This window comes from Zootoca vivipara, chromosome 15, assembly GCF_965207765.1.
Source record: "Zootoca vivipara chromosome 15, rZooViv2.hap1.1, whole genome shotgun sequence".
Classification (NCBI taxonomy): Eukaryota; Metazoa; Chordata; class Lepidosauria; order Squamata; family Lacertidae; genus Zootoca; species Zootoca vivipara.
In genome coordinates, this window is record NC_142598.1 from 40,266,916 (window position 1) to 40,286,438 (window position 19,523).

The 19,523-nt window shown below is 43.6% G+C and overlaps 1 protein-coding gene across 1 annotated transcript in view; it reads right to left on the minus strand.

Moving 5' to 3' along the window:
* Positions 1-19,266, minus strand: part of SLC24A2 (solute carrier family 24 member 2) — a 104,265-nt gene extending 84,999 nt beyond the window's left edge. Inside the window, exons 1-2 of the mRNA XM_088658827.1 lie at positions 19,068-19,266; positions 15,750-16,830 (exon numbers count right to left, since the gene is read on the minus strand). Of these exons, the coding sequence (XP_088514953.1) occupies positions 15,750-16,682 (933 nt within the window). The 5' untranslated portion in view covers positions 16,683-16,830; positions 19,068-19,266. The remainder of the gene's footprint in view (positions 1-15,749; positions 16,831-19,067) is intronic.
* Between the last annotated feature and the right edge of the window lie 257 nt (positions 19,267-19,523).

The window sequence follows — 19,523 nt, forward strand, 5'->3', positions numbered from 1 at the left end:
AGATGCTATTAGAATAAAAAAATATATTAAATATATTTCGTATGATAACAGACTTTTTGTTTTGGCCGCTTCCTGCATGAGCAGAGTCTAGCGCAAAACTAGAATTAGATAGAGGCAGTAGTTCTGCTGTATGCCGTTAGGTGGCGCTTTACAAACACTACTGTTTTGCAAAGAGGCAGCGCGCGCATTCTACTAACGCTCACCTCCCCAAGATGCTTTGCGCGCGTCGGCTTCATTTGTGCGCTACTGCGCAGATACCCTGTCTTCTCCATTCCCCTCCCTCCTCCCTGGCACGCGCTGCCTCTTTGCAAAACAGTAGTGTTTGTAAACAAAGCGTTGTTTTTCGCGGAAGCTACAGTCCGCGTAGTTAAAAATGGACCGTTGGTTAAAAAGTGGTTCGTTAAAACGACAAAGGCCTACAGATGAAGAGGAAGATAATACATTTGATGTTCAAGCAAGTAAGTCAGTGACTCTCGAACCGATCTTGTCAGTGTCCATTGAACCTAAATCGTCGGCGTCCCTTGAACCTAACCCTTCCAAGATCAGTGTTAAGCTTACTGGAAAAATTAGATTTGGAATTAGGAATTAGATTTAGGATTAGGAATTAATGGGGGTCCTTGTCACAATAGCGGCTCGATGAGGGGTCCTCGAGAAAATTTTGTTGGGAACCCCTGGTCTAGCGAGGCACCACTGTAGTCCTCTTTTGCCTGCCACTCCTTAAGTCATCGTCCAATCTCAGTTTGGGAGTTTATTTTGCTCTAAATCAGTCAATATTTCTTGGCCACCACTGAGTCTACATTACTGTGCTTTGGAAGTTGTCTTCCATCATCATCATCTCCTGCAAAGTTACCCTGAGTCTATGGATACCTCATTGCTCTATGTGGCTATTGATCTGTTGTCTACACAAACAATGGCACTGAAATAATTGAATTGGGCACTCTGGTCAAAGACCGAAATACATTGATTCATTCAGTCGATTAATTGAATTGGAATTAAAATATTGAAGAATAGAGACAGACAGACAGACAGGCTATGCTAAGTACAATAAGCAGCCCTTGCAAAATGCATTAGATCAATGGTAGGGTGCATCCATTTACTCAAATATCATCTTTAAAACAATTACTGTTGATAATAACTTCAGCTGTAATTTTCAGTATTCGTCACTTGCAGGCCTACAGATAATTTAAGTGCAGCTTAGAAATCTTAATTCAATGGGCTTTAAGCAAGCTAAGTAAGTACAGGATTGCAGTCTACGTTCTCAGTGTTCTCGTCTAATTTAATTTCCAATAACTCTGAAAGTCTGAAGTCTGCCTGAAAGTGATTCATCAAATGTCACACAGCGAGCGCAATGCCTGCATGGAAATATTGACCTGGGATGTTTCTTGCCTAAGCACACTCTACTCTAACTAGTCTTCGCATGATGCCCATAAAAACATTTACATGGAGATGGGAGTTCCTAGATGAAGATTGCAAAATTTACAAGCCAACAAGAAAGCTCATTTTCACTGCCTTTGGCACAGAGGTTCTTTAACTCCCAGGAGAGAACTATTCCAGCCTTGCATTGCCTCTTTGTCAAAAGCGAGGACTGTACCACCTCAGACTCTCACATTATGATTCCATATTAATGTAGGCTGACAAACTGGGAAAGATAGCAAATGTGGTCATTTCTAAGAATAAAATTGAAATGAAATAGTCAGGTGCAAAGGACCCTTAGAACAGCCCTCCTAATGCTGCAGAACTAAAACTCCCATAATCCCTGGCCACTGGCCATTCAGGCAGAGGTTGATGTGATTTAGAGTCCAGCCATATCTGAAGGGCAACAGGTCATAGAATCATAGAATCGTAGAGTTGGAAGAGACCACGAGGGCCATCCAGTCCAACCCCCTGCCAAGCAGGAAACACCATCAAAGCATTCCTGACAGATGGCTGTCAAGCCTCCACTTAAAGACCTCCAAAGAAGGAGACTCCACCACACTCCTTGGTAGCAAATTCCACTGCCGAACAGCTCTTACTGTCAGGAAGTTCTTCCTAATGTTTAGGTGGAATCTTCTTTCTTGTAGTTTGAATCCATTGCTCCGTGTCTGCTTCTCTGGAGCAGCAGAAAACAATCTTTCACCCTCCTCTATATGACATCCTTTTATATATTTGAACATGGCTATCATATCACCCCTTAACCTTCTCTTCTCCAGGCTAAACAGACCCAGCTCCCTAAGCCGTTCCTCATAAGGCATCGTTTCCAGGCCTTTGACCATTTTGGTTGCCCTCTTCTGGACACGTTCCAGCTTGTCAGTATCCTTCTTGAACTGTGGTGCCCAGAACTGGACACAGTACTCCAGGTGAGGTCTGACCAGAGCAGAATACAGTGGTACTATTTCTTCCCTTGATCTAGACGCTATAGTCCTATTGATGCAGCCCAGAATTGCATTGGCTTTTTAAGCTGCTGCATCACACTGTTGACTCATGTCGAGTTTGTGGTCTACCAAGACTCCTAGATCCTTTTCACATATACTGCTCTCAAGCCAGGTGTCACCCATCCTGTATTTGTGCCTTTCATTTTTTTTTTGCCCAAGTGTAGTACCTTACATTTCTCCTTGTTTTCCCACTACTGCAGTAGGTTTCCCACTACTGAATTTGACGCTCCTTTTTATTATTATATTTTGCTAAATTATGTGAAAGAATCAATACAGTCAACTTATTGGACTCAAGGGTTACAATCCTTAAAATGGACAATTTTTTATACGCAGAGTAATGGAAAGATGCTTGAAAATGTAGGTGGATTTGTTCAAGAGTGGGATAACTAAGTATCATAAAGTTAACTGTAATGATAGGAACAATAGTGTTTACAGCTGCTTTGAATCCCAGTTTGGGAGAAAGGCGGGATAGAAATACATTTAACAACAGCAACACCCATGGGATATGTTAAGAAATAATTATAAATCTCAGAGAAGGGAATTGGCTTTATAGGTATTTATGAAAAAGACTTCCTCTTTGTAGCACGTCTGGGCATAGCTGCCAAGTTATCCCCTTTTTTAAGGGATTTTCCCTTATGCTGAATAGGCTTCCTCGCGAGAAAAGGGAAAACTTGGCAGCTATGCGTCTGGGGTGTAATTTATAATTTTTAATATCACTAACTTAGAAAACATTTTTAACAGAAATTATACATATGTGCAGTAATTTATAATTAACTTTCTTAATTTCTATTGTAGCTGCCAACAGATAATATTGTACAGCCTGTCAACCTGAATATAAAACCTCACCTTTAAACAATAGGGAAATGTGTTGAAAATAAGTACTTAGGACAAAAAGGCTTACCACTCTTACAAAAGGGAATTGTAAAATGCGACATTACTGTTAAGTACAAATGGCACAAGGATGTTAGCTACGGTATAGCTGCAGTTGATGTCACAATAAGCTGGATAATTTCTAGCCTGCTTACAAGGAAGCGATTGGCATGCTAAATTGTTGAAGGGAGGGGGAGAGAAAAGGAATGTTTAATGCTGGGACTGGGAAGGTTTAAAAGCTAGGTATACGGACCTGTACACACCGTAACATGAATCAAACCGTCCCACCTACATATTTTGGACCTCTATGAAGTAATACAGCCAAAGTTACTGTGTTCATAACTTTCTACAGCTTTTACCTACAACTGAATTCATACTTGGTCCCGTATACCTGAAGGAGCGTCTCCACCCCCATCGTTCTGCCCTGACACTGAGGTCCAGCTCCGAGGGCCTTCTGGCGGTTCCCTCACCGTGAGAAGTGAGGTCACAGGGAACCAGGCAGAGGGCCTTCTCGGTGGTGGCGCCTGCCCTGTGGAACGCCCTCCCATGAGATGTCAAAAAGGGAAACAGCTACCAGATTTTTAGAAGACATCTGAAGGCAGCCCTGTTTAGGGAGGCTTTTAATGTTTAAGAAATTAGTGTATTTTAATGTTTCTGTTGGAAGCCGCCCAGAGTGGCTGGGGAAACCCGGCCAGATGGGCGGGGTATAAATAATAAATTATTATTATAAATTATTATTATTATTATTACTTTGAGTTATCTGTGTGCATGTAACCTGCTTTAGGACCTTACAGTGAAGGGGGGGGTAATAAATGAAACAAATGCAGCCTGGAATAAGTGTCTTAAAACAGCTTAGTTCTGAGTAAACAAATATAGGGTTGATCAGGCAATCAATTACTGTAATGCTATGGAGTTTACGGTGCAGTCGTATGCATGCATAATATTGCAATCCAACAGTGCCCTTTTATACAGGTCAAAAGGTAAAGGTAAAGGGGCCCCTGACCATCAGGTCCAGTTGTGTCCGACTCTGGGGTTGCGGCGCTCATCTCGCTCTATAGGCTGAGGGAGCCGGCGTTTGTCTGCATACAGCTTCCGGGTCATGTGGCCAGCATGACAAAGCTGCTTGTGGCGAACCAGAGCAGTGCACGGAAACGCCGTTTACCTTCCCGCCGGAGCGGTCCCTATTTATCTACCTGCACTTTTGATGTGCTTTCGAACTGCTAGGTGGGCAGGAGCTGGGACCGAGCAATGGGAGCTCACCCCGTCGCAGGGATTCGAACCGCCGACCTTCTGATCAGCAAGCCCTAGACTCTGTGGTTTAACCCACAGCGCCACCTGGTCTACTCAAAAATAAATCAGATAAGCAGGTAACGAACTGCAGCCGCACTGATCACTCTAATGTGCTTATGAGTACCTATTTCTGAAGCAAAAAATCACCCCTGGTTTTTAGGTGAGGCACTCATGGAGTAAGTAGCATTTTAGAAGATGTATTTCTCTCCTATGTGCGACCAACAGCAGTTTTTTTCTAAGTAAGAGTCTTGTATTAAAAACAATAAGCAGATGCAACTTTTCAGTTGATTAACAGGTTTGTAAGGCTGCAATCCTATACACATGTCCCCAAGAGTAAATCCCATTGAATTCAGTGGTGTTTACCTCTGAGCAAAACGATTGTGCTGTAAATCAATTAACCTAACCAATTAAATGTTGCAGCTCAAACTGAAAAGCATATGAAAGACGTATGTGCTTATATATATATATATATATATATATATATATATATATATATATATATATGCACGTATCATTCTGCTTATCCATACAGCCTCTTGTACAAATGTCCAAGGCTTTCTGACAATTGCTCAGTCCCATTTGATAGAGACAACCATAACGGAATGAGAACTATGCATCCAAGAATAAAAAAATTCCTTCAGTAGCACCTTAAAGACCAACTAAGTTTATATTTTGGTATGAGCTTTCGTGTGCAAGCTCATACCAAAATATAAACTTAGTTGGTCTTTAAGGTGCTACTGAAGGATTTTTTTTATTTTGCTTCGACTCAGACCAACACGGCTACCTACCTGCATCCCAGAATGTCCTTTACGTATAAACCTATGCAACCAAGATGCAAAACATTTACTTTAAATAGTATTCATCCTGTAACTGACTGCCTTTTTTGGCACATGGCACAGTTCTCAAACATTCACATGGTCCTATAGAAATGAACTTCTGTTTTTAGAATGGATTTAGGATAGCATAACATTGAACTTTCAAGTCAGGTAAATAAACTTTTTAAAAACAAAAATTAAAAGAAACAAAACATACAGGGTTTTTAACCTCTATCAGTTTATCTCTTGTGCTTCTCTCTATGTATGCGTACTACCTCCTTCTTGTACAGTCACCGTCATAAAGCTTCTCCATACATAATTTTTCTTCTGAGTATTCCTGGGAAAGTTTGCTAGTCAGCGTGAGCCAAGTGTTCCCAAGTGATGCATATTTTGGCAAGTCGAAGGCAGTTGGGTACGAGTCTGGAGAAAACAATGCTTCAATACAATATCATTCTAATAATGTACTGTATTTGGAACCACTACAATGTTTCACTTAAAAGTTTTGCAAAAGTTAAGAAGTGAAATCATTTATCTGGACCATTAAAATTCCTAGTTTTCTGTCCTCATGGAAAGAGTGCCATGTCAAGAACTATACATACAAAAAATATGCAAGAAATCTCTGGCTTGTATAATTTATATCCCACCTTCCCTCTAAGGAGTTCAAGGTCGTGTAAATAGTTCTCCTCTCCATTTTATCCTTACAACAACCCTGTGATGTAGCTTAGGCTGTGAGTGAGTTAATGGCTCAGGGTCACCCAGTGAGTTTCGTGGGTGAGTGGGGGGGGGTTGGGTTTCTCAGGTCCAGCCCAACACTCTAACCCAGGCCTCCCCAAACTCGGCCCTCCAGATGTTTTGGGACTACAACTCCCATCATCCCTAGCTAACAGGACCAGTAGTCAGGGATCATAGAATCATAGAGTTGGAAGAGACCACAAAGGCCATCCAGTCCAACCCCCTGCCAAGCAGGAAACACCATCAAAGCATTCCTGACAGATGGCTGTCAAGCCTCCGCTTAAAGACCTCCAAAGAAGGAGACTCCACCACACTCCTTGGCAGCAAGTTCCACTGTTGAACAGCTCTTACTGTCAGGAAGTTCTTCCTAATGTTTAGGTGGAATCTTCTTTCTTGTAGCTTGAATCCATTGCTCCGTGTCCGCTTCTCTGGAGCAGCAGGAAAAAACCTTTCTCCCTCCTCTATATGGCATCCTTTTATATATTTGAACATGGCTATCATATCACCCCTTAACCTTCTCTTCTCCAGGCTAAACAAACCCAGCTCCCTAAGCCGTTCCTCATAAGGCATTGTTTCCAGGCCTTTGACCATTTTGGTTGCCCTCCTCTGGACACGTTCCAGCTTGTCAGTATCCTTCTTGAACTGTGGTGCCCAGAACTGGACACAGTACTCCAGGTGAGGTCTGACCAGAGCAGAATACAGTGGTACTATTACTTCCCTTGATCTAGAGGCTATACTCCTATTGATGCAGCCCAGAATTGCATTGGCTTTTTTAGCTGCTGCATCACACTGCTGACTCATGTCAAGTCTGTGGTCTACCAAGACTCCTAGATCCTTTTCACATGTACTGCTCTCAAGCCAGGTGTCACCCATCCTGTATTTGTGCCTTTCAATTTTTTTGGCCCAAGTGTAGCACTTTACATTTCTCCCTGTTAAAATTCATCTTGTTTGCTGATGATGGGAGCTGTAGTCCCAAAACATCTGGAGGAGCCGAGTTTGGGGATGCCTGCTCTAACCACTTACCCAGGCTCTCTTTTGTAGTAGCTTGTATATGTCTAAAATGAAAAATCAGGTGTCTTATGACTTACTAAGATTTTTAACCTGTTCATCAAACAGCAAAGCCTATTGCCCATCTCAAATGGTAACAGCTGTAACAGTAAATGATGTGTTGATTAGAGACGTCTTTATAATTCACTTGTTAAGTGTTTCTCACTAAGACTGTAATCAGTGTCACCATTTTCCCATGACGCTTATACAGTATTTCTCAATTCACGTTACCACTGAATACATGTTACCCAAAGCAATCGGTCTGCATACTTCCCCTCCCCAAAGGCATGATGAGCGAACAAGGGACTTTATTACACTGAAATTATATTCTTGCAAAGGCAGGCTGCTGCAAACATTCCTGCATTGCAGGGGGCTGGACTAGATGATCCTCGTGGTCCCTTCCAACTTTATGATTCTATGAAATGACTTCTGTAAATAACTACAAGGAAATATTGACCATAAAGATGGGGCCAATTTGTACACATTGTTATTCTCCCACCCACATTTGGCTTCTTTTGTTGTCAAGCACACTGTGCTGTACCTGGTGGAGAGATTAGAATCCTTTAGGCAACAACTACCGGTAAACTGCAGAGCTACCAATTGTCACCTGGAAACGTATGTTTGACTTCCAATATTAAAGCTACTCTTATTTGCCTACCCCTTGGAATTTTACCAATCAATTTCCAATTTTGTTCACCATATGTGCAAAAAGGGTTTCCCTCCTCTTCTTTAAGGTTTTCTTTAAGGAAGGGACCCAGGTGGCGCTGTGGTTAAACCACTGAGCCTAGGGCTTGCTGATCAGAAGGTCGGCGGTTCGAATCCCTGTGACGGGGTGAGCTCCCATTGCTCGGTCCCAGCTCCTGCCAACCTAGCAGTTCGAACGCACGTCAAAATGCAAGTAGATAAATAGGAACCGCTACAGCGGGAAGGTAAACGGCATTTCCATGTGCTGCTCTGGTTTGCCAGAAGCGGCTTTGTCATGCTGGCCACATGACCTGGAAGCTATACGCCGGCTCCCTCGGCCAATAATGCGAGATGAGCGCGCAACCCCAGAGTCGGCCACGACTGGACCTAAAGGTCAGGGGTCCCTTTACCTTTAAAGAAGAGGAAGGCACCTTTTGCAAGAGTTGAGCTTGAGTGAGAAAAAAGTACGTTGCAAAAACCCAGCAGAGTCCACTGAAATAACCAAGTGCTTCAAAAGACATAAAATATGTTTTATATATAGGATGCAGAAGATTATTGTGGCAGTGAGCCAAACCTGAGTTAGGCTGCAATTATATGCACAGTTACCAGGGGATAAGTCCGACTGCGGTCAACAGGATTTACTTCTGAGTAGACATATCGACGATTGCATTTTAAAATAATAGGCAGGCATTTCCCCCCGCGAATGGAAAAATATAAAATAAAATGGATCCATCCAGAATACTGTGTGAAGCACTAACATCTTTTCAGCTTTTACGCTAGAGTTCCTTTTTCAAAGGCGGTTCTTTCCTAAGTAGTTTATTGCAACAGATCGAAATGACATACTGTCCTCTAGCACCGTAGAAATGTCCGAATTCAAATGTTTTTCATTTAACTGGGACTGTGTACATTTCACTGTTTGGGATTGGGGATTTGTTGCTAGGATAACCCTTTAGCTCTTGGTTCTTTATTTAGGTCCCTCAGAACTCTCTTGACCTGCTGTCAGATTACAACACAAAGTCTTAGGGATAAAGACCACAGACAACAGTTTCCTTGACTAACCACTTTCCAGCTTAAGAAAGCTAAAGCTCGTTTTGCATATTTGAAAGCAGAGGAACAGAAAAACAGTAGGAACCACCCAAATTAGTCTTGCATGTTGTTAATACCTAGAACAACCCTTGCCCGTATAAATTTGTTTTAATTCTACAATGAATGCACTTTGATTGTTATACACTGCAGAAAGAAAGAGAGCGAGGAAGAAATAAAATACTTTGCACTGAAAACGAATTGCATTTGACTCTCCAATAGACTATAGCAATACTGCTTGTCATTTAGGTATTTCCTTGCACAGAACAAGGACAAATTCTGCAGCCAATAACAGGCGCAATAACAGGAGATAGCTTGTCCCAATGAAAACCAAGAACACCGCCTCTGCAGTGCTTCTAACCTCTGTCGCTTCAGGAGCTAGAGTCCATGTGCCATCGGGATTAGTCATTAATGCTTGCTACAGATGACAGAACAATCTTGTTGAGTGCTTTAGGAAACCATCCTGTAAACTACTGCGAAACTTTCAAAACATTTGTTTAGATGTAACAAAATTACAACAATACTATACATAAATAAACCCCACTGAACTCATTGAACTTCTGAGTTGCAGAATATCCACATTCTATAGCCCACCACTTCAAGAAGGAAGCAACATGCCCTTTCCTTTATATTCCAATAGTGATTTCAGTTCTCTTTTTTTAAAAATGTATTTATTAAAGATTTTTACAAAGAACTAAAACATACAAAAATACAATACACAAAAAAAGAAATACAAAACACAAAAAATACAAAATAGAAAAAATAGAAAAATACAAAAACAAAAATTCTTGCTTGTAAACCTTATTTCTAATCTATTGACTTCCTCTTTCCACCTCCTACTGCGGTTCTTTGCAATTCATACTTAGTAAATTCTAAATCTTATATAAGCTCTAATTATTACTTCAATATTCCTTATTGCTATATCTTTTATATCTTATCCTTATAAACTCAATCTAAATCTTACTTCTTAATTACTTTATCCTTATCATCTATCAATACTTGTTTCAAACCCTTATATTATCTACAACCTCTTTGTATCTCCAGTTCTCTGAGTGCTGGTCAGTAAGTAGCCAAAATGTTCGTAACTGCCCACAAGACGGATGAACCGGCAACCTTGCGGGAACCCCAATATTTGCAAAAGTTCCAAAAAAAAAAATCCACAGAGGAAAACTCTCTAAGGGGGACATGGAATCATGCCACCCAAAAGCCCAGTAAGGGCTTATGCCCAGTTGGCATGCCCAGGATGCTGACTGACAGAGAGAGAAAGCAAAATATGAGGGGAAATGGAAGTGGAAATAGAATGAAGTGTCTGGGATCCTGAGCAGGAGCTCTGCACTCTGCAACATTTCTGTGCACAAATAGCAAATTCAATTCACTGAGTGCTGATCCTTGTGAACCCAAAAAAGGCACCATCTGTGCACAGGGGAGAAGTATCGGCAGGCTTGGAGGAATCCCAAGTTTGCAGAAGCAAAGCAAAATAGCAGGCCCACTGAGCTGAGCATGCTCAGTAGCCAATGTCAAGGGACAGGGGTAGAAAAGCAGCTGGACAGAAAACACAGTGGAGTCTCCTAGAAAAGAGAAACCATGAACAAGCACACTCAGCTTTTTGTTTCAGGACCCACCTGACTAGAACAAATATCTGCCTGAAGCAAAACTATCCACCCAGCAATTTCCCCATAGACTGAATTGTGTGATGTGGCCAACTGTGAGCCACAAGAAAAAACAAGCGCACTCTCCAGCACGTCGAATGCAAATGAATATTTTTAAAAATAGATATACCCTCAGCCATCGGTCAGACCCCAGTCAGTGGGAGCATAACCTCACCCACTGAAAACCTTCCTGCACATTTAGCACATAAAAATGTGCATTTACCAAGTGCTGCTCTCCAATACCCTCTCAAGGTTTCACTTCTATCACTCAGAACTATTTTTCCAGCATCCGAGAAAATGTAATAGTCACCATCCCTAGATAATACCTCAACTGCTTTTCTAACTGCTGCATGTGGAATGTGGTTGTGTGAGTGTCCTGGATATTTATACAACATTGGATAATGTTGTAAAATGGTGTGTCACGGCGCACTCATCTCCTCGCCAAACCATTTGTAAACCCTGCTGCCCCCCGTCGAGCCGCATTACTAAAAGTAACAAACAAGAGTCGTGCTGTAACAATGCCTGGCCATTTTGTGAAACTCTCATTTAATCTTTATACTGCAATTCTTTGAAAGCTATATGCTCCCTCCTCCTGTGTTGAGTGCAAATCTAGCTAGATGTTTCAGAAAGGAGGGAGCTGTGCTTATGACATGTGCAAAGGACCGTGATGTCAAAGAAAAACAAAACCTATGTTGAACAGAGCTGCAATATCCCTGCCATGTTAGGAAATGCCACCGCTGACACACGAGGCCTTGCACACAGCTCAGAAACAACAGTAATTAAGGCTGCAAAACGGGGGGTGATATGTTTGTGCCAGTTTCGCCAACCTGATATCCTGCAGATGATCTGGAGGGCACCAGAATGGTGAAAGCTGGTCTAAGCGCTAATCTAAAAGCTCTCCAGACATCTCCAAGGCAAAGATACCTTGCCAACCCATGCACTCAATATTGTTAGGCGGGTTTGGGCCTGCAGATGATAGTCGACGTAACATAATGGATCTGTCCCTCCCAGTATGCTATTGTAGCAGCATGATGCGTTTTGCGCCACTATAGTTACTGGGGGCTCGTTAGCCTGGGAAGGTAGTCCACCCAGGAGAAGGAAAACTCGGAAAACTCTGACCCTAAACCTCTGCTGCCTTGTGGGATATCTTCGGAAGAAGAAAAGGCAAATGAGTAAACCCTACACAAATCCAGAGTGGAGTCCCTAAGACGGTCGGGTGGCGCCTTGTATGCCTCCTCCCGGCATCTCCTGCAGCCAAGCTGGTGCCGAATGTATTGCTCTTTTCCCTTTGGACCCACAGCAAGGCCAAGGAGGGGGCGGTGTCTTGCTGTCTGGGCAGCCCAGGACCTCAATGTTCAATGCCCAGGCTTGCACCCCAGGGAGGTCAATTCCGTGCTGCGGTTTGACCTCACCCCCAGAGGCACACACCGTTGTCTCTCAAGACAGACAGATGCCAACATCAATATCTGACTCATGATCGTTTCGTACAGATTAGTAAACCTCTCGCTGTATGTACTTTGCTCACAGTCACAAGAATGGTGTATCGTTGGAAAATGTCGGTCACTTCTCCTACCTAGGTAAGTTATCTTTCCACAAGGGCCAACATTGATGCCAAAATCCAGCATCACCTGAGCTCTGTGAGTGCGGCTTTCTCCCGATTGAAGTGCAGAGTGTTTGAGGACCAGGACATTCACAGGGAAACCAAAATGCTTGTCTACAAAGCTATTGTACTACCAACCTTACTATATGCTTGTGAAACATGGACCACTTATAAACGCCATCTCCAACTTCTTGAAAGATTCCATCAACGGTGTCTCCGAAAAGTTTTACACATCACTTGGGAAGACAGGCAAACTAATACCAGTGTACTGGAAAAAGCAATAATTCTTCAACATCAACTTTGTTGGACTGGTCATGTTGTGCGGATGCCTGATTATCGTCTTCCAAAGCAACTACTCTATTCCGAACTTAAAAGTGGAAAGCGTAATGCTGGTGGTCAACAAAAGAGGTTTAAAGACTGTCTCAAGGCAAATCTAAAAAAAATGTAGTATAAACACTGACAACTGGGAAATACTGGCCTGCGAGTGCTCCAGTTGGAGAACAGCCTTTATCAAAGGTGTCATGCACTTTGAAGACACTCGAACTCAGGATGGAAGGGAGAAACGTGCTTGCACGCTCGGCAAATCCACACTGTGATCAACTCCCGCCTGGTAACCAATGTCCCCACTGTGGAAGGATGTGTGGATCCAGAACTGGCCTCTACAGTCACTAACGGACTTATTGTTAAAACCGTGTTTATGGAAGACAATCATACTCGGCTACGAGAAGAGGAGTGTGAATGTATAAACTGGCCCACTGAGCCAGTGAAGATGTAGCATGACTCATCATTTATGGGTAAGGAATAGGGCAGGCATGTCCAACAGGTAGATCGTGATCTACCAGCAGATCACTGGGTAGATCATGGGTAGATCACTGGCTCCGCCAAAGAAGCTTAACAACTTTGAACTTTTACCTGAACCCCCCAAAATGGGGCTCTCCTCCTCCCCAAAAAAGCTCAACCTGAACACCAAAAATGGGGGTAGATCACTGCCAGTTTTTAACTCTGTGAGTAGATCGCGGTCTCTTGGGAGTTGGCCACTCTTGGGAGTTGGCCAGTTCCTGTCTCCACTCCCCCCTCTCCAGCAGTCCATTATGAATTCCTTTCATCCTTCCCCAACCATCCTTAACCATGGCTAAGGACGCTGCCAATGTAAGCCTTAATCACAGCCAACCCTGCTTGCAATTGTGGTAAATGGTAAACTCTGTTTAGCATTAACCATGGTTAAGGATATAAAGGGTGTATGGGGGGGGATTTGCACCAGAAAGGAGACAGACAAGAATAAAGGACCACACATTCCTATGGCCCATGTCCAGTCTCTCTACCATGGTTCAGGAGTGGTCTCTATTGCATCTACACCAGTCCCTTTTTAATGTACAGATTGGAGATTCTAATCCATATTAACGATTCAGATCACAGGAAATTGTAGTTTTTTTTCTGGAATATTGCTGTTTCAATCCATCTTTTGTGAAAGCTTGTATTGAGCATAACCGATCGTCTCATTGATGAACTCTGCATTCCCCCAAAGAGTTTGAAAACCATTAGGAAGATCCAGAATGTTATTACACACCCAGAATGGTCATGCAAACCACTGTATATTAATCAGATACAACATTTCAAACTTTCTCATATAAAACCTTATGGTAGATATATCCTGGAAATCTTTTTTTTAAAGCTGGGAGAATGCAGACATGTATAAACATTTAATTCATATGGCAAAGACTGCTTAGCTACATTTATCCTCATGCAGTGTTTACTCTGAAGTAAACTGTATCTAATTTTAAAGTATTCCACTGGAAAACAAGACATGCAGAACTTCACATCACAACACTTTTCAACAGAGGCATATGACTGTAGTGGACAGGCTTGCCTAAATGTTTTCAGCAGGTGGAAGAGCACAGTTAATACACCTCACTTTTAAACGAAGATATCTGGTTCTGCTTTGGCCATTTGCAGATGGCAGTTGGCCAATTTTAAAATGTTTTGGTATTTTTACTTTTGAATGGTTGTAAATTCTTCTTCTTTCTGCTGCTTTGACATACCTGAACTGGCAAAGCCTATTTATAGCTATTTATAGCTTAGGTCCGTATAGTTCAAGCTATGGTTTTCCCAGTAGTGATGTATGGAAGTGAGAGCTGGACCATAAAGAAGGCTGATCACCGAAGAATTTATGCTTTTGAATTATGGTGCTGGATGAGACTCTTGAGAGTCCCATGGACTGCAAGAAGATCAAACCTATCCATTCTTAAGGAAATCAGCCCTGAGTGCTCACTGGAAGGACAGATCGTGAAGCTGAGGCTCCAGTACTTTGGCCACCTCATGAGAAGAATCCTTGGAAAAGACCCTGATGCTGGGAAAGATGGAGGGCACAAGGAGAAGGGGACGACAGAGGACGAGATGGTTGGACAGTGTTCTCGAAGTCACCAACATGAGTCTGACCAAACTGCGGGAGGCAGTGCAAGACAGGAGTGTCTGGCGTGCTCTGGTCCATGGGGTCACGAAGAGTCGGACACGACTAAACGACTAAACAACAACATTTATAGCTGCAGCACCACACCCACAGGTAGGTCTACAAGGAGATGGAAATAAACCAGCAAAACAGAGCCGGCATGACCCAAGGAACCTTTAGGACCTAAATCACAACCTGTGCAAAGCATGTTTGGGGTGAATTGAGCCACAGTATGGAGAAGGTGAGCAAATATATTCTTGAGTATATCAGCTCTTTAACTCACAGTATTATATGCTTGCAGAAATGCATTTGCGGCTGAAACTGTGAACTATTTCGCATTTGTAGCAGCCCTTGAGCAAGCTCTCAAGTGTGCAGGCTTGACGCCATCATGCTACGTACGGAAACGAAACGGTTCCTCCAAACTCTATATACGTAAGCTGTTGCCGCAATCTGTGTCCCTCCCAACAGTTCAAAAACGCAGCTGGTGGAACTGCGCAAATCGCAGGGGTCATATCCACAGTCCTGACGTGAAGGTCATCATCCACAGGTCATGTATTTGGCCTCATCCATGAGCGCAACAGTGCAGCACCCTCTGAAGGCACAAGGTTTTGTTTGGGACCTAGACGTATAAATGCTACCTACCTCGGACTTTGTCTGAAACCCTTCACTGCATAAGGTGAAGCAGCACACAAGCTAGAACCGTTTCAGCAGTAGCACACAGACTATGGAATTCGCTGCCTAGTATTCTGCTTGCCTTAAGACATGTTATTCTTCCCATATGCTTTGGACCTGAGCAGTAGCTGAATGCTTATCGTGGAAGGCTATTTACCGCCAATGCTTTGAATTTTTGCTTTGCTTTCTGTTTTGAGGTTTTTATTCGCAGCGCAGACATTACAGATCCCATTTAATATATGACTGTTAGACATTCTAACAGTCCCACATGCAGAAAGAAAAGACGGTTAATAATATCAAAACAGTGGGTGAAGGGGAGGGAAACGGAGGCTGCCAGAAAATGTGAACCAGCCCTGATACAGACACAGCGGCAAATCACAAGCTAAAGTTACTGAAAAAGCAGCACGGTTTTAAAAGTGTTTGGTACTAGTTTCTCCAGACAATACTAACCTTTGCTTCAACTTCTGGAGACACTTTCTCCACTTTGTTCTTGCTTAACAGGCTTTTCACCAGTTCCTCCACTTGCACATTGAACTTCATGAAGGTCACGTAGACGAAATAAGCAAGCAGCAGCGTTAAACTTTCCCACCACATGATGAAGTTATCCAAAAAGAAGATAATCAGCAATACCAGGTCCATGATGTAAAAAGACACATCCCGAAAGAGGGGCCACCAGGTGAGGTGCAGGATCTCCTTGGAAAACAAAGCACACATCCCAATCACAAAGAGGATATTGAACACCGCAGACCCAACTATTGTCCCAATGCCGACATTGCTGTGGGATATAAAAACTCCTATTAGAGAAGTAAAGAGTTCTGGGGCTGAGCCACCAGCAGCCATGAAGGTTGCCCCGGCCACATCATCGGAAATCGCCAGTTTTTCTGTAATGACTGTCAATGAAGGAACAAAGAACTCATCGCAGACAATGGCTAAGGCTATGAACATGTAAATCATTCCACAGATGTGAAGTATTACAGCACCCCTCCGTCTTTCTTCAAGAGAAAAAAGGTCTTCCGGGTACTCTCCCTTGGAGTGCTCCTCCGTATGGTTATCCTGCCCAGCTTCGTATTTCATAGAAATAGGTGAATCTGGAGCGCCGGTTTGATTCTGTTCGTTAAAGTCCAAAAGAGTTCTTTGATGCATGTGCTTTGACTTATGGCTATCTAGATTGCTGGTCGTCTCTGTGCTATAAGGTTGCAACTGGAAAAAGGCACTAATTGAAAGATATAGCGTGCTAACGGCCACGATGCCCAGGAAAAGTCCTGTTATTCGTATCAGTCTCAGCTTTTTCCTAACGTTTGGGTGTTTCTTACAGCCAAGCAGTGGTTCTGGCAGACACAATTCCTCAAGAAAGCTAATGACAATGTTTTTGCACGGAGCCATTCTCAGCTCTTTCTTGCGGTCCAAGAATTTAAAGTCAGACAGATTGTTCTGTCATTCTTCTCTCACTGTTCAAGTAAATGCTGCTTTGACGGGTCCTCTCAGAATCCAATAGCTTTATGCTTCATGTGGAACACATTCCTTGGTTGTGCTTAAAAAGAGAGAGAAATGTTTCCATCAGTTTAGTTACAAGGTCAAACATCTTATGCGTCAAAAGACATTTCCCTGTACATTATCAAAAAATGGGTTAAATTTCCTGCTACATGAAGCAAAACCTGCTAATTTCATGATCCTAGGATCAGTCACTGAGCGTACCTATCCTGACCCCTCATTCTTTTAGTCAGCATCAAGTTAATGAATACATTGCATGAGTGGAAGTGTGCAAATTCATTCTTGGGGGGGGGGGCGGAATCTGTGACTGTAGTTTGGTGAGAAGAAAACGCAACAAGTGTGAATATTATTGTCAGGAAAGTGTGCAGAATGGTGATCTGTCTGGCACCGAGGAGCATTCCAAAAACCAGTCCCAATTCACAATCCCTTTGGACTGAAGCTTTAGGATTTAAGCCACTTTAAACAATTAATACCCACCAAAGTCAACTGAATTAGACTGGCTGAAATCCAGCCGCTTCATATGGATTCACAGCCCTGTGGACCTGGCTGCAAGTTCTTTCTTTAAAGGCAGTAAATATCCAATATTGCAATATGAAATCTGCAGCGTTTAAAAGTGAAAACAATTCTTAAATCACCCCGGCAGTCCTTTTGAAGCATAGTTAGAAGAATAGGCCCACTCAAATACGATCCAATGGGATGCACTCGCTAATAGCAAACTCAGAGCCACTGTAAACTCAGAGCAAATTAATACGCACTGGAAAAAGACACTACAAGAGATTAAAGTGCGTTATCATAAAAGGAGAAGCTGTAGAAAACTCCCTCACTGCCTAGGTACCCACCGACCACAATAAAGGCTGGTAAAGACAAAACATGTACAATGGATTCAACTGTCCTCTCCTCCTCCCTGACCCTCCTTTTTATAAGCAGTCATGGCATACTTACGGCCGAGGAATTAATTACTCTCTAAGCCTCTCCTCCTCCGACCTCTGATCATCTCTCAGACTCCGCTGTGCACTTTTCCCAGCAAACTGATCCTATTACCGTACAGATTCAGCCTTTCTTGTACATTTTTTTTTTGCAAGTTACAATCTGCAGGGCGTATCATGGTGCAGTTGGAATTTTTGCTTCTCTCCAAATCAGAAACCCGTCCTACCAAAAAACAACGAAACCTTCCCTACTGCATGGATGTCCCTTTACTAATTTTTTTCCCCTAGAGAGAGGGATTTAACTGTATCTATCTCATTCTCCCTTTCCGAAACAAACCAGCTCTTCAGCTGAAACGCTCAGGGTGACTGGAGCAAATCAGCCACGGCAAAGGAAAATCCCTTAAGGACGACTGCAAAAACCTAGGCACGCTTACCTGGGAGCACAGGAGTCAACTCCTAGCCCCCCAAAGCTGAATTGCATTGCCATTCAAATGGAGTGGGGCTTCCCCCCCCCAAAAAAATGATTCAAATTGGCAAATTCTATTTGAACTCCATGGGGTTTACTGCCGAGTATAAACTTAGTTGGTCTCTAAGGTGCTACTGGAAGGATTTTTATTTTTTGCCGAGCATAGGACTGCGCAGCAGTTCTGTGCTGGGGCCAAGCAAATCTAAATAACTGCCCTATTTTCAGAAGCTGATTGTTCTCCGTTGGGGACAAATGACCTTTCCTTTGGGAATCTGGCAGGGCTTCAACTCCCTGCGAAACGAATGAATGGCTCAGTTGGTTAGAGCAAGTGGGGTGCTGATAACGCCAAGGTTGCGGCTCCCATCCCTGTATGGGACAGCTGCCTATCCCTGCATTGCAGGGGGTTGGACTGGATGACCCTCAGGGGGTCCCTTCCAGCTCTACAACCCTACGATTCTTAGGATCCTTCTAGGAAGAGCTCCCTAGACAAGGCGAGTACAGTAGTCATCCATAATGCAGCTAGCCAAGAAATCCAGCAGAATAACGAGAGCAGCAAAACTGCAAGCAGGAATTCCCTTTGCCTGGATAACTCAGTGGGCGAGAACGGGGAGTGCGAAGAACGCCAAGGGTTGCGGCTTCGATCCCCGCGCGGGGCATCTGCTTATTCCTGCCTTGCATTGCATTGCAGGGGGTTGGGCTGGAGGATGGTCCTTTCCGGTTTTGCAAAATTCCGTGATTCTCTGAAACTGGCAGCGCCAACCCAATAACCAGAAAGCGGGTGCGGGGGGGTGCTATAAATCCCAATTAATGCAAATCATTCCCAATTGAGGTAGCTACCCCTCCCCGAGCATCCTAAGCGCCCTTCTCCCTCCCCGCGCAACTTACCCCCCTGCGCTCTCTCTCCGTCCCCGGTGCAAGCCCTCCTCTCCAGCGCGCTCAGCGGGCGGCGGCGGCGGCAGACGCCTCTGTCCCGGCCAGGCAGACCTGCGGAAGGAGCAGCTCCGGGAGAGAGAGAGAGAGAGAGACCGACCGACCGACCGACCAACCGGCGCCGCCAGACGCGCAGCATCCACTGCCGGGACCAGAAGAGGCTCCCGCGGAGCCACGCCCATCGCCCAGCCAAGCCACGCCCACTCCCCGCCGGGGAACGGGGCGCGCCAGGAGGGCGGAGCCTCTCGCCCCCCTTCGGGGCGGGGCTTCTCACAATTATACTCAAATACTCCATTAAATACTCAGTCCCCGTCCCGTCCCCCCATAACATTTTATTCATTTTCCAACAATAACAATAACAAAACAATAATAAAGATAAAAACAAAACAGGTGGACTTCCCCCATTCCCTT